The sequence below is a fragment of the Chenopodium quinoa genome, unplaced genomic scaffold (genome assembly GCF_001683475.1).
Source record: "Chenopodium quinoa cultivar QQ74 unplaced genomic scaffold, ASM168347v1, whole genome shotgun sequence".
In the NCBI taxonomy this organism is placed as follows: domain Eukaryota; kingdom Viridiplantae; phylum Streptophyta; class Magnoliopsida; order Caryophyllales; family Amaranthaceae; genus Chenopodium; species Chenopodium quinoa.
This window is the reverse complement of record NW_018744988.1, coordinates 1,734,558-1,750,301: the sequence shown is the minus strand read 5'-3', so window position 1 is coordinate 1,750,301 and position 15,744 is coordinate 1,734,558. Positions and strand designations below refer to the sequence as shown.

Here is a 15,744-nt window from a genome sequence, read left to right as displayed (position 1 = left end):
TTTGCATAAAATTTTAAGTGTTTTTTGGTTACATGTAATTAACCTACGTGTAGTGTTTGTTTTCGTTATAGGTTAACATGACAGGAAGGGGGAAAAAAGGTAAAGGCAAGGATTCTCGTTCCAAGGTGAATAAATCTCGTCACTTAGAAGATAGTGAAATGCAAGACTCCGAGACGCAGGATGAGGACGAGTCGTATTTGGGACTCAGCAATAACACTCAAGTCCCTCATACGCAGAGCCAGACATAGTTTCAGCAAGGAGAATGCTCACAGCCATCTGGAAAGAAGAGATTACACCCGACCGACTTGTGGTAAAAAACCTATGATTTAAATTTGTATGCATTTAAGTAATCCTAACGACAATACCCTTATTGCTTTTTGGTTTATTTCTAGGTTCGACGACAGTTCGGTTAGTAAGGCCATCTCGAAGTGCATAAAGGGCTATTTTTTATATGGCTGACATAACTACGGAACAGTTGACGATGCCACTAAAGAACATTAGTGGAACTTGTTTACCGTAAGATGTAGTAGATACTCTTGTTTTTTAGTTAGTCTTTAAAATTTGTCCTACTTACTTTGTTGTTGTGAATGCAGAAAAAGTTTGAATAGGATGATGCCATAGATGCCCAAGTAAGAAAAGGATACCACCACAAAGCTGGCTATCGCCTTCGTGACATGTTCAACCAAGTGACCAAAAGAATGAACGGTAAGAAGCCAAAATGGATGAATGAAGAAGCACACAAGACAATGATGGATGTTCCCAACACCAATCAAGAATTCATGGCTAGATCAGAGAAGAACAAGAAGAATAGGAGGGGCGGTTCCCTGTCTAATGAAATTGAACCGTCGCACTTCCAAGGTTCGATATCTGCTTCCCAACATGCAAAGAAGATGGTATGGACAGAATCAGTTTTAGCTTAATTTAATTACATAATTACAAATCCAAAAATTTTCAAATTTCAATACTATGGTACTGTTTTTTATGTTTTATAGGCGAAGGCTAAAGAAGGTGTCTTGCCACACGCAGGAGAAGTTTTCTTGAGCACTCACTTCAAAGAAGTTCCTGGAAAAGGAACAGTTCGTTCCCGCTAGTAAGAAAGCTTTGGAGATTGCGATAATTTAAAATTCCTTAATTTAAAAGTCATAAATGTTATGAATTAAGGTTTATGTGAAGTGTTAGAAAGCTGTAACAGCATGTTTAAGACATGATTCAAGTGTTTATTCAAGCATTTGCATTAGTATGTGGATTATAGGAAAGAAAGTACCAAAATATGCCCATTTTGAACTATTTTCGTGCACATTGAACCTTAAAATTCTTAAATATGCAAAATAATGGTTATGTGAAGTGTTAGAAAGTTGTAAATACATGTTTAACACATGATTCAAGTGTTTATTCAAGCATTTGCATTAGTATGTGGATTATAGGAAAGCAAGTACCAAAATATGCCCATTTTGAACTATTTTCGTGCACATTGAACCTTAAAACTCTTAAATATGCAAAATAATGGTTATGTGAAGTGTTAGAAAGTTGTAAAAACATGTTTAAGACATGATTCAAGAGTTTATTCAAGCATTTCCATGAATATGTGGATTATAGGAAAGCAAGTACCAAAATATGCCCATTTTGAACTATTTTCGTGCACATTGAACCTTAAAACTCTTAAATATGAAAAATAATGGTTTATGTGAAGTGTTAGAAAGTTGTAACAACATGTTTAAGACATGATTCAAGTGTTTATTCAAGCATTTGCTTTAATATGTGGATTATAGGAAATCAAGTACCAAAATATGCCCATTTTGAACTATTTTCGTGCACATTGAACCTTAAAACTCTTAAATATGCAAAATAATGGTTATGTGAAGTGTTATAAAGTTGTAGCTTCATGTTTAAGACATGATTCAAGAGTTTATTCAAGCATTTCCATGAATATGTGGATTATAGGAAAGCAAGTACCAAAATATGCCCATTTTGAACTATTTTCGTGCACATTGAACCTTAAAACTCTTAAATATGCAAAATAATGGTTATGTTAAGTGTTAGAAAGTTGTAACTACATGTTTAAGACATGATTCAAGTGTTTATTCAAGCATTTCCATGAATATGTGGATTATAGGAAAGCAAGTACCAAAATATGCCCATTTTGAACTAGTTTTGTGCACATTGTACCTTAAAACTCTTAAATGTGCAAAATAATGGTTATGTGAAGTGTTAGAAAGTTGTAACTAGTGTGAATTATATGAATTTTTAAAACTTAGATGTTTAGTATACCATGTTATTTCGTTCCTTTAATATAAGCAAACATGTTAATTGCAGGAACGTTTCAAGAAAAGAATGGATGAATCAAGTAGTCAGGGTGTGGCTTGTGATCCCAACCAGGTGTACTTTGAGGCAGCTGGGGGCCGAAACAGGGGTTATGTGAAAGGACTAGGTCAGAATGATCACTTGTACTATGGCACTCCAGCACGACATGGTGCTTCCCAATCATACACACCGTCCATTGTGTCTCAGTTACAGACACAATTTGAAGAGAGGGTGTAAGCAATGCAAACTCAATTCCAAGCCGAGTTCCAGACACAAGTGCAGAATGAGGTGGAGGCACGAGTACAGGCACAAGTTCAGGCACAAGTGGAGAAAGCTTTGGCCGCCAAACGAGCAGAAATGGAGAAGAGACAAGAGTTTTTGCTTGAGGAAATTAGAAGAGGGATGTTGTAGTATAGGTCCCACAACTTTGATACCCCCCCCATTTCCTAGGCAACATCGCGATGATGAACCAGATGTGGGTGGTATTCAGGGGCAGCATGTGTATAGGGTTTCGTATCTAGATTAGCTTGACCTTTTGACTTAGATTAGCATGACCTTTTGACTTAGTATGGTAGTAAGAACTCGGTTGTTTTATATATTTAGTGTATTATGAACTTAGTGTGTATGCATCAACTAAGATATATGTTTCCAAGCACTCTTTGTGTGTACAACTTTGTAGTTTTATATGCATGATCAGGTTTCATTAAAATGCAGGTTCTCAATATGGTACATAACAGGTTTGATAATATCGCCAATAATCAGTAGTACCTATTTTTTTTTTTTTATTTTTTTTAAAAAAAACCAATAACAATTACTGATGGCTTTTTAATTTGTATATGTATAATTACAAATTTTGTATATGTATATGTATAATTACAAATTATTTTACCGATGGTAACACCATCGGAAATTTTCAGATTTTCCGTTGGTTATAGTGCCATCGGTAATTTTTGGAATTATTCCGATGGTTAAAAACCATCGGTGATTTAATAAAACCGATGGCAAAAAACCATCGGAAATTATTACCGATGGAATAAACCATCGGAAAAAAATATAATTTTCCACGATGTGTTTCCCCATCGGTAAAACCATTGGTAATTTTTTTTACCGATGGCTTGTCCATCGGTAAAGTCTGGATAACCGATGTATGGGCTTCCAACGGACAATTACCGATGGTTGCCATCGGTAATTTTGTTTCCGACGGTTTTCTTATTTTTTCCGATGGATTTTGTCCATCGGAATACAGCTTCATTCTTGTAGTGGTTGTATATTTTGCGCAAGTGTTTGATTAAAGTATGTGTTTTGAGAAGTAAAACAGGGGAGGTTTTGCTTCAACTGTGTATGTGTGATTGATGGTGTTATGTGTGTTTTTGTTGTCAATTTGAAGTGCCTAACTTAAAATTATGGTCAGTGTGTTATGTATAGTGGTAGCATTCCATAATTGAGCTGAATGCTTCTGTTTTTGCACTTTGTAAGGGAGGCTTAGTTTCTGTTCTTGTAGCTCTCTTCCAAAAAAATTTCACCTACCTGGATGACACTAGGCTACAGTACAGAGTGGATGAACTGGATGAAGCAGCAGCTATTCCGAATTTTTTTTTCCCTAGAAAAATCGTGGAAGATGAAATTAGCCTAAGAAAACTGGATTTGCTTCTATTTTGTCGTTACTTTGTTGCTGGTGTATTCATGACAATTTTTTGCTTGGTTCAAAACCCTTTAAATAGCCTAATAACGGCTAGTTTTTTTTTGTAGCAACAAAAATATTAATTAATGCTTTTTTTTTTGTAAAAATTAATTTTTAAATAAGGTATGGTTAGTGGTGAGTTAATTAGCCTGAAAATTAGTTAGAGTACTTAAAAGGTGAAGAAAAAAAATTAAGTACCTAAAAGGTGAAAATTTGAAGAATTGAGTACGCCATCCGTCCCTAAATTACATTTCTTTTTCACTCTATTATGTGAGGAATAAATGTTAGAAAGAGGAATGTAATTTAAGGACGGAGGGAGTACCTATTTGTACTCTTAACTCACAAAATTAGGCGCAAAAAGGTGTAATTAATGAATATATTTCATTATTTTATTACTTTTCTTTTTTTACCTTCTTTTGCTTAACCTTTAATGCTATGTATAGCATTTTATTTTTATTAATGGTAAAAATGGAGAAACTAAAATTAGTAAATGAGGTTACTTTTAGTTCATTAATATCTAGCAAACCCAGTTCATCTGCTAGATTAACGATACCTCGTTTATTTGGGAATATTTTCGGCTATTCACTTGGAAGTCAGGGTACATGCATAAAAGTGGTACATACTTCTTTGGATCAATTATAACTTACGTTTGTTGTATTCTTGTACTTCATTCTTCTTCTTCCTCCTCCATTGAAGTTGATTCCTCTTCCTTCCTCTATCTCCACCAACACAACCATTTTCGGCGGCTTTGCTACCGAATAAAACGAAAACCCTTTGAAAAAAAGGAGTAATTAAGGGTTTGGTGAATCCTTAAGGATAGGGTTGGCCTCGTTCTCCATTAATATCCTCCATTAAGGTCCCCCATTGCAATTAATTTTGAGCTTTAATTTTTTTACCCCAAAGCTCGAAATCTGGTTTCTCTATCCTACGCATGGATGACAAATTTATGACATGGATGTTAACGGATGAAAACTTCCGTTATTTGCTATATTGCTTTCATTGTCAACTACACATGCAAGTTGAGTAAACTAAACTTCCAATTATGCAATAATATGAATAAATAAAAAATTATACAACTATATTTATAAGTTTGCCACCAAGATTAACAATCTAATTAAGGGACGGAGAGAGTATTTTTATTAATCATAAATATCTGTATTGGGAATTGAGTTAATTTTAATAAACTGTTGTAAAATAGTTAATGTAATTAATATCGCCCTTAAAAAAACATATTTAATGTCGTATGGTAGCTTTAGCCTTCAATAAATGTGGAAACATACTCCATATTGAATTGAATTAAAGTAAACTGTCCCTTTTATGCATATCCTTTTGACGTTGCATACATAATAATACGATTCTTCCAAACGACAGGGAAGGGGAAGGAAACGACAGGGAAGAGGATGGAGAATTAACTCATATTCAATTCTACTCTAACTCTTACACAACGACTTTACGACTCAACGAGTAATTGACACCAAATAAATGAACAGCATTAGATACATACATGTATTAGACTGACAAATATACGCTTTATTTGATGTAATTTTGTTTAGTATATTCTCAATCATATCGAGAGTGAAGGATAATCACATTAGTTAGAGCTTTCTTTTCGATTTCAGAAAATTTTGGGATTGATTCTCACCCGCTTTTATCTCTCTCTAAACACTAAAAAGATTCTCAATCATACCATTTTCCGAATTTCACTTAATTAATTCCTATTTTAGTTTTTGACTAAGATTATACTCCTTCCATTATTTGGTATTAATCGCAACACTTTGATTTTTGCACTATTTATATGCCTACTTTGATTATACGGAGTATTTTTATATACTTTTTTTTTTAGTATTAAGGGTGCATTCTATTCACTTGATTTTTATTTGATCTCATCCAAACTTATTTGAACTTATTTGATCTTATATGAATTTATTTGAACAATGATGCGTTCTATTCATCTGGTTTTTACTTATCTGATCATATCTGAAGTTATCTGATCTTATCTGAACTTATTAGGTCTTATTAAAACTTATTTTAGTTATAAATTGAAGTTGGGTAACTCTGATTAACCCTTATCACAACACTTATTTTTCCTAAACTTATCTTATACGAAGGGTGTATTATGTTCACCTGATTTTCACTAATCCGAACTTATTTAAACTTACCTGAACTTGAACTTATTAGACCTTATTAAAACTTATTTAAGTTGTAATTTGTACTAGGATAACCCTTATAAAAACTTATTAAACTTATTTTGAACTTATTACACCTAAAATCAGTGAAAATAAGGTGAATTGAACAAATCCTAATTAACCCTTATCTGAACTTATATCTCCTGAAATAAGTGCAAATAAATTGAATAGAACATGACCTTATTAGAACTTATTTTAGTTATAAATTGAACTTGGATAGCCCTAATTAACTTTTATTACAATTTATCTGAACTTTTATTTATTTATTTATGTTATCTGAATTTATTAAACCTTATAGGAACTTATTTTTCCTAAAATAAGTGAAAATAAGATGAATAGAACACGACCTAAGTTGAGAATTTATCGACGATTCACGAGCAAATCGGTGTAATGAATGTTACGGAGTATTTTAATGTCTATTCTTTCCACTTTTAGTTTCTTATATGTAGCCCTTCATATAACTTTTTCCTAATTTAATTTACCAATATATAAAAAAACCCAAAAAAAAAAAAAACTATGTTGACATGTAAAAAAAATTTTGAATTAGTTTTTAAGTATATCTTCATTATATTAATCTTTTATATTTCTCGCTCAATGTTATAGAATTACAAATATTAATGGTCAAAATTGTTCATTAACATATGTGCTGGTCAAAGTGTTGCGATTATTATAAAACGGATGGAGTATATACGAGTATATTTTTATGTTTTTATTTATCTATTTTAATACTAATTTATGCTAGCATAGCTAATTTTTGTGTTATCTCAAAAAAAAAAAAAAAAAGTGCTCTATGTCATTTGCACTTGAAAAAACCTGCTAGGAGAGATAAACAGTACTCTAAAGTCGAAACCAATGTAAAAGATAATTTTAGATTATTCGTCTTATCCATTTTTCTATAGAATAAAAAATCATTGCTCTTATCCTAAGCAATATTATAAAATAATATATCGATTAAAACATTTAGTGGTGTTTGGAGGAAGTTGGCAAGCTACCTAATTCATTTGCATCATTGCTTTCATTATCTGTTATACGTGGACATGGGATATTTTCAGTTTCAAATTAATTATAACAGTTTAATAATGTATAATCCTGTAAAAAGTATATTAAGTTACAAGTATTTGCCTCAAAAAAAAAAAAAAGTTACAAGTATTTTTTTTTTTTTAGTCATTTTTACACATTTAGTAATTTGTAAGATAAATATGTACGTATTAGTGTAACTTATACTTCGTAATAATTAAACATTTGTATTGGATATTTTTAATAAAATCATATCATACGTTGTGATAATTTTTTTATTTGACTTCTTTTAGTCTTGAATTTCAGGTTTAATAACATATAATATAGAGCAATCAAAACTTTTCAAATGTAATACCAATACCCCATGAATATAGTATTTCATTTGGCCAATTGATTTCTTCTATGGGCTCCAGGCCTCTCTCCCTCGTTTTTCACGATTTTCTTTAAACTATTCTCTCTATCTTAGTTTCATGCCCCATGAAGTATGAATGAGTTTGTGTCAATAACCTATAATTTCACTTTGATTTTAAAGATTTTGTGGTGATGTTTTAAAAAGTATTAGATATTAAAGTGAATTATAAGTCTTATGTTCAAATTAATACTTGAAAAAAAGAACAAAACTTGTAGGGGTGTTGAAAGAAAGTTGGCAAATTGCCTACTTCAATATATTTGCATAATTGCTTATATCACATATTATTTGAGTAATGTCTAATTAATTTTTTGCACCGACGTATGTATTCTTCACCGATTCAATGCAATTTTTTTTTCTTTTCTGAAAATTTCTCTGTTTATAACTTTGGTTCTTATTTGAACTGTTTTCTTCAATCACCCTACACATGAAGTCATAAATGTCTTCTACTTCGGTTAGAGCTTAGAGATATGAGACATAGTCAATATTTATAAATATATTTTTGTGATATGGATTGTATATCATATTTCTATTAACGTGTTTACGTAATTGAATGTAATTATAAGAGAATTCATTCGAGGGTAAGACATATAAAACTTATAATGTACCCTCGGGTGCAAGGTGCACCCAATGCTATTGTGCTCATTAAAAAATATCAAACGAGTCAAAGTTGCATATACAAGCGAACTAGTTAAAATGTACAACAACAATTATGTTTCAAATGTAATTAATACGCAGTATTTCATATACAAGTATTAATTTTTACTTGCACCATCACGTTAGGGGTGTTTATAAATTAGTCCGGACCGAACAAATGGATCGGACCACCCTGGACTGAACCGCAGTCTTTGGGTCTAGAAATTTATTTTCCCAATCTTTGGTCTAGTCCGGTCCAAAACCCTATAAAAACTGGTCTTGGACCAGAGCGATTTTTTAAAAAAAAAATATGCGTGAAACCTTAAATAATAATTAACATTATCCTTAATAAGCTTATAATACTTTAATTTTATGAGCTTCTTTGTACTAAACACACACAAAAAAAAGACGTTAAAATATAGTTTTTTTCTTTACTTTTTTTGGAGTTTTTTATTAAATTATAAAAAAATTTAGAATTCTTTTTTTTTAAAATAATTTAAGTCGGTCCAAATCAGTCCGGTTCGGGTTTTTTTTAATCGATTCTTTCGGTCTAGTCCAAGTTTGGTTCCAGCTTAATCGGTCCGGTCATCGATTCTTAAATTTCTAATTTTTGATCCGGTCCGGCTTAGACCAATAAACAACCCTACATCACACACATAAAGTTTAAAGCTTATTAATACATGATATTGGTCATCACAATTGTCTTTTTATAATATTTTATTAATATATGTTAACAATATAAAAAGTTGATCTATTAATTGTACGAAATATATTTTTATACAAATCTAATACTACCTCCGTTACATATTATGTGCAACGATTTGACATAAAGTAGAGAGAGAAAATGTCTAATCATTGCACATAACCTGTAACAGTATATAAAAACCTAAAACATTTTGTTTTCATCATATATCACAGAAACTTGTTAAGAAAAGTGTACAAATAGTGTAAAATTAAAATGTTGTAAGTGAAAATAACCCTATATAAAGTATATACTCGTAGAATCGTAGATTGATCAACATTAAATTTTGAGAAGCTAATTAATCGTCCAACAACAACCGATTATAAATGATGTGATATTTAATCATTGCATACATCAAGATATATATTGACATTTAAAATTAGCAGATAATAAATTGATTAATTTATTTCATTAGATAATACGTACAGAATAGTACCTTTGTATTAGTTAGGTTTCAGTTTTTAGGAACAACATTTGAATGTTGATGTAATTTTCTTTAGTAAAAAAAGTGAAAAATTAAGTAGTCAAACTATAGACTTTGCAATAATCTTATAAGTTTTTTGTATAAGCTAAAATTCTTTTTGGATATGACAATAAAATAAAAAGAAACTTATAGAGCGAGACAGAAAAAGTGAAAAATTATGGAATATAATCATAACAAAATAATCGTCTTCCCAAAATTCAATCAATAAGAAAATAAAACTCCATTCAACTTGATTGCAGACTTTATTGACTGCATTTGAACTCTTCATCCGCCGAACAATCTCGTTCAAGGATCCTACTGTTATTGTGCATCTGACATACTCCGTCCTAATATATAATTATATATTAGATCCTTTGACTCTGTTATATATTATTATAATAATCTCACTGATATGCTGCGTCAAAACTTAAATCGACCAGTACGTAGTACTACCTTCATTAATTATTATGTGTAACTTTTAAGTATTATTTATAATATACCAATTTTTTTAAGGTAGTATAAAAATATAATTGTAATTAAAGGGAACTTTGTTGCAATTGTATAAATGCATGTATTCAAGTAAATTTTAATTTTTTAATCATTAAGAAATGAAAGATTTTATTTTAAATTATTAGTTTAAACGTATCATGGAGATTATACAGTCAAATATAGTAATCAAGTTGTAAAGAAGAAAGTGCTTTAAAATAATTAAATAATAAATGATGTGACCGAATTCTGTCTGAATTATCATGCATTTAAACTAGCCAATTTGGGCGGATGGGAATTATGGGTTGCATATGTGAATGCGTCACGCATTCGGCACTCCTGCCCTATACATACTACGTCCGTTACATATTATTTGCAACGATTTGAAATAAAGTAGAGAGAAAAAATGTCTAATTGTTGCACATAATATGCAACGGAGGTAGTAATACATTTACTATGGCTCGACTAGTCGACTACACTACTATATAAGTCGATCATTTTCTACGTAACATAACATATCTCAACCTCTAAAATTTAAGTCTTAATAATTTAATCACATTCAAATCAAGAAGAATAATTATGGGTTCATTATCAGAAATTAAGATGCGAAAACCACATGCTGTGTGTATCCCTTACCCTGCACAAGGTCACATAAATCCCATGTTACAACTAGCCAAACTCCTTCATTCTAAAGGCTTTCATATTACCTATGTAAACACTGAGTACAATCATAGCCGGTTGATTCGCACCCGCGGGCCATCAGCTGTTGCTGATCGCCCGTCTTTCCGGTTCGAAACAATACCCGATGGGCTGCCCCCGAGTGATGATGTTGACTCCACTCAGGATGTCCCAGCACTTTGTGCTTCTGTTGAGACTAATTGTCTTGGTCCGTTTAGGAGTGTACTCGCCCGTCTCAATGAGACGGCCGATGTGCCTCCTGTGAGTTGTGTAGTGTCTGATGGTGCTATGTTTTTTACGATTGATGCGGCTCAAGAGTTGGGCGTACCAATTGTGTTGCTTTGGACTGCTAGTGTTTGTGGCTTCTTGGGTTATGCTCAGTATGAAAAGCTTGTGGAATTAGGACAAATTCCCTTTAAAGGTAATTTTTATAATTATACTCCGTAGTTGTTTAGTTATTATCTTGCAGTTATATAGTAGTCCTCCTAATAACAATTGTGTATAATATCATAAGTTCATAACAAATGTCTAAATGGAATATTTTTTTGAGAGTTTGGTGACATAATACTTGGATATAATAACTTCAAAAAACAAGCAATGGATCGGAGTATTAAGTATGTTTGTTAAAATGATACGAGTTACAGTATATTTTGTATGAAAAACTAGAAAGTAATGATAGAATGAACTAGTGATTTTTAATTTTCTATAAGTAGTCCATGTTAAAATTACTTTTTTAAAATTTCACAATTTTTTTTTACTACTAATGGTTAAAAGTTAATACAATGTAGAGCTATAATAGTGGTATTTTATACATAATAAATACTACTACCTTATTTTGTTTGCTGCAACACCTACCAGTAATACACCTAGCTAATATGTGGGACTACATACAAAATGCTAAATCTATTTGTACTTTACAATACTAACAAGTTATCGACATTATTTAGGTAATGGGCCCGGAATTTGTGGAAATAATTAATTTATTTTTACTTTACAATATAACAAATACTCGTTATAGTTATAGTTATAGTTATGTGTATGAAATACCCTACATAGATCTTGTGGAACACGTCGTGTGTAATTGTGTATAACATTAGCTAGTATTGTCACTTTGTCAGTAACATTTTACGAGTATTTGTTATATTTTTGTTGAGGGAAAAAAAAAAATAACAAATACTCGTAAAAAGATACTGACAAAGTGAATACTAGCTAATGTTATATACAATTACACACAGCGTGTTCCACGTGATCCATGTAGGGTATTTCATACACATAACTGTATAATATCATACGTAGTAAAAAGTAATGGGAATTTGTAGTTACTACATATAACATAATTAGTATAAGACCCTATTCTCTTTAATTTTTCTTAAAAATAATATACTATTTTTATATTTAATGTTTTTCTAACTTCGAACTACAATGGCAAGTGATGAGAATCGATCTCAAGATTACCTGAAATTGAAAGGGAAGCTTTAACCACTTCACTTTCAATAAATTTTCAATGATTTAGTATAATTATTATGTCTTTATTTGATTGAGGGTTATATTTAATAAATTAATTGTTGCGTGATGTTAGAAGACATCATTAAAAAAAAAAAGTAATTGCCAAATTATCAGTAATTTTTTCAAACTAATCAACAATATCATCTATTTGACTATATGTTAAAGGATTTGTTGTGTAGCACGAAAAAGAAAGAATTTTTTTTAAAACTGCGCAAATTTATCACTGTTATTATGTTGACTAGTGCTTAATTAGTTGCATAAAGTTTTATCTAACGTACCTCTCACTTTCAATAATTAGGACGTGTGAAGGTTCATTCGATATAGAAATTGACGTTAATCATATCATTGTGTTACATTAATTATTATGCAGATGCAAACTTTTCCACAAATGGTGACCTTGAAGCAGTCTTAGATTGGGTACCCGGAATGAAGGACATTCGACTACGTGACATGCCAAGTTTTGTTAGGACCACGGACCCTAACGAACTTATGCTCAATTATGTGCAACGATTAGTCCATAACTCGAAAAGAGCTACCGCGATCCTCTATAATTCCTTTGATGCATTGGAGCACGAAGCTCTCCAATCGTTCTCTTCCGATTTCCCTCCATTTTACGCGTTAGGACCCTTCCAGCTCTTACTCGATTCTCTAGAGGCCGCCAAAAACGAAGAAATTGAATCAATTAGTACAAGTCTATGGAAAGAAGATCCACATTGCCTAGAATGGCTTGACTCCTATGAGCGTAACTCTGTTGTTTACGTTAATTTTGGGAGTATTACTGTTATGACTAATGATCAATTGATAGAATTTGCTTGGGGACTTGCTAATAGTAACCAACCCTTTCTTTGGATTACTCGGCCTGATTTAGTCACAGGAGATTCGGCTGTTCTCCCACCGGAGTTTTTGGAAGAGACGAAAGGCAGGGGACTTATAAGTAGTTGGTGTAATCAAGAGAAAGTTTTAGCACACCCCGCTATAAGAGGGTTTCTGACACATTGTGGTTGGAACTCGACAATAGAGAGTTTAATCAATGGGGTTCCTATCATATGTTGGCCATTTTTCGCCGAGCAACAGACTAATTGTTGGTATTCTTGCACCAAGTGGGGAATTGGAATGGAGATCGATACGAATGTGAAGAGGAGTGAAGTTGAGAGGCAAGTGAGGGAGTTAATGGCAGGGGAAAAAGGGAAGGACATGAAGAGAAATGCTATTGAATGGAAAAGATTGGCTAATGAGGCTATTGCTACTCCAAATGGATCATCTTGCAACAATTTGGACGAGGTCATAAAAGTGCTAGGGTCCCTTTAATAAAAGTTTGATCAAGTTTTGAATTATAGCTATACATCTAGTCGGATGTGATTTGTGCGATTCAGATATTTCTAAATTTCCCCCCATAAATTTGTGTGCGTGTGTTTTTTAATTTTTTTTTTTTTTTTTTTTTAAAAATGTTTGATACAAAAGTATATGTTATTTTGACAATTACCACCTTCTGTTATGTCCATTTTAGCAATTACCACCTTGTATTTTTTTTTTTTTTAAAATTACCACCTTCTACTTTCAAAAACATCAAAAGTTACCACCTTCTTGCCCTCCAACTACCACATGACGTCATTTTGGGCCCATTCTTTCCCTTCCTTCCCTATTTCCCTCACATTTCTCATTCTTATTTGGATTCTCATCTCCCCTTTCACTTTTTTTCCCCCAAACCACCAATAATTGTTCGTCAATTTTGATTTGGAGGAGTGAATTGAAGTGTTTTTGATTGTTTGGGGGAAAAAAGTGAAAGGGGGGATGAGAATCGAGTTAGGAATGAGAAATGTGAGGGAAATAGGGAGGAAAGGGAAAGAATGAGCCCAAAATGATGTCATGTAGTAGTTAGGAGGCAAGAAGGTGGTAACTTTTGATGTTTTTGAAAATAGAAGGTGGTAATTTTCAAAAAAAAAATAAAAAATAGAAGGTGGTAATTACTAAAATGGACTAAACAGAAGGTGGTAATTGTCAAAATTTCCAAAAGTATATTGTAAGAATCTTGGGTTGTTTTGTTTAATTGATTAATATTTTAACATGTAATATTTATATCCACTCCAGGATTAATAGTCATATTCATAATTGCAAAAATTTGTTCAGGATTTCTTTGGTATCATGGTTATGTGAGTGCCTCCTATCTTACCTACATTTGGCTACATATATAGGCCGAGTAATAGAAGGTAGTTTAGCATGAAATAACAGTGTATATGCTTTTCCCACGCATATCAGGAAGATTTAATGCCCTACTAATAAGATCAACTCTGCTGCAAGGCTTTCAATTGTAGGACCGGCAAGAGCTGCCTGCTCGATATTAGTTTCTCGGTCACTTTTTAATCTTTACATTTTACATCTTTTTTTGAGAAATAAATGATCAAATCATAAAGATTAAAAAGTTACAGAGGGAGTAGTTTGTTTTCATTACTCCAACTTACAATACTTTTTTTTAGGGAAAAAAGGACACTTATATTAAAAATTAATCATCCACCACAAGTTTGGAAACCTGCTTAAGCAGTTACAACAAAGCCAAAACAACAAAGAAAAAAACAAAGTCCAAAAGCAACTACTGCCGCAGAAACTAGCACAACAATCTGGGAATAGATAACTCCACCAACTAATAACCTGCTTAATTGTCTCCATCGCTGTTCCTTAAATCCCTCTCATAAGCTGGCCTTGCAGTGGGAGGGACAGCCTCATGAGTTGTAATGTGACCTTCCATTTGAAGAGAGAACTTTTCCAAGTGGTGGGCTACCTCATTAGCCTCCCTTGGGATGTAATTGAACTCAAATTTAGAAGCTCCCTTGAGTAATTCCCCTATATCCTTAAGGATGGCAGCTAGTTCATGAGTGCCACTCTTCCTTAGGTCTTCCAGTATTCCTTTCAAAGATGAAGCATCAGTTTCGATCAAGATCTTCTTGTATCTGGCGTTGATAGCCACGATCATACCTACCTTCATGGCCAAAAGCTCGGCTTCTGATGGCTTTCTAGCAGTAATCTTCCATGAGCATCCTCCTAGCCAACCTCCATCACTGGCTCTGATTGCCGCACCAGCCCCTGCCATCTCCTCGTTTTGCCACGCTACATCGACATTGATTTTAACAGAACCACGAGCAGGCCGAGACCAGACAACCTCCTCCCTGCTTATCCTTGCATCACCTTCAGGTCCCTGAAACACATTAATAGTAGCCACCAAATCGACCATGTATCTGTTAAACAAGGTGACAGGATGAACCATAGCAAGCCTAAAGACGGCCTGATTTCTTATCCTCCAAATATGCCAAAGAGCGACTGTAAAAATGACTTTCCAGTTCATTCCAAGGCTAATGTTGTAACGAACCCAGTCAGACCAGTTGGAGTTGTAAAAGGTATGGAAGTTAAAATCCTTATCTAACCTATTCCCCGTCAAGATTCTTGACTAGAGAACCTTTGAATTAATGCAATCACGAAACAGGTGTATATGGGTCTCATTATCCATTTCGCAACGAGTGCAAACGGAATTAAAATTGGGAATAGTGTTTTGAAGAATAGAGGCAGTGGGAAGAATTTGGTGGCAAGCATTCCAAAGAAACATTTTTTACTTATAGGGGGTTTTAATGTGCCATAACTTGTTCCAAT

General features: G+C 32.7%; 2 protein-coding genes across 2 annotated transcripts; both read left to right on the top strand.

The window, feature by feature from the left end:
• Positions 1–698: 698 nt before the first annotated feature.
• LOC110706519 lies at positions 699–2,538 on the top strand. Its single transcript, XM_021884438.1, has 3 exons — positions 699–893; positions 993–1,076; positions 2,314–2,538. Exons 1-3 carry the CDS (start codon positions 699–701, stop codon positions 2,536–2,538), a joined length of 504 nt encoding a protein of 167 aa, XP_021740130.1.
• Positions 2,539–10,419: 7,881 nt separating this feature from the next.
• LOC110706607 (7-deoxyloganetin glucosyltransferase-like) lies at positions 10,420–14,187 on the top strand. Its single transcript, XM_021884549.1, has 2 exons — positions 10,420–11,020; positions 12,476–14,187. The coding sequence occupies exons 1-2, from the start codon at positions 10,501–10,503 to the stop codon at positions 13,411–13,413; spliced, it is 1,458 nt and encodes a 485-aa protein (XP_021740241.1). The 5' UTR covers positions 10,420–10,500; the 3' UTR covers positions 13,414–14,187.
• The last annotated feature ends 1,557 nt before the right edge of the window (positions 14,188–15,744 follow it).

Coding starts and splice junctions, on each gene's coding strand:
- LOC110706519 (XM_021884438.1), top strand. CDS start 699: ATGAACGGTAAGAAGCCAAAATGGATGAATGAAGAAGCACACAAGACA. Junction 894..992: donor CCCAACATGCAAAGAAGATG/GTATGGACAGAA, acceptor TATGTTTTATAG/GCGAAGGCTAAAGAAGGTGT. Junction 1,077..2,313: donor AAGTTCCTGGAAAAGGAACA/GTTCGTTCCCGC, acceptor TGTTAATTGCAG/GAACGTTTCAAGAAAAGAAT.
- LOC110706607 (XM_021884549.1), top strand. CDS start 10,501: ATGGGTTCATTATCAGAAATTAAGATGCGAAAACCACATGCTGTGTGT. Junction 11,021..12,475: donor AGGACAAATTCCCTTTAAAG/GTAATTTTTATA, acceptor ATTATTATGCAG/ATGCAAACTTTTCCACAAAT.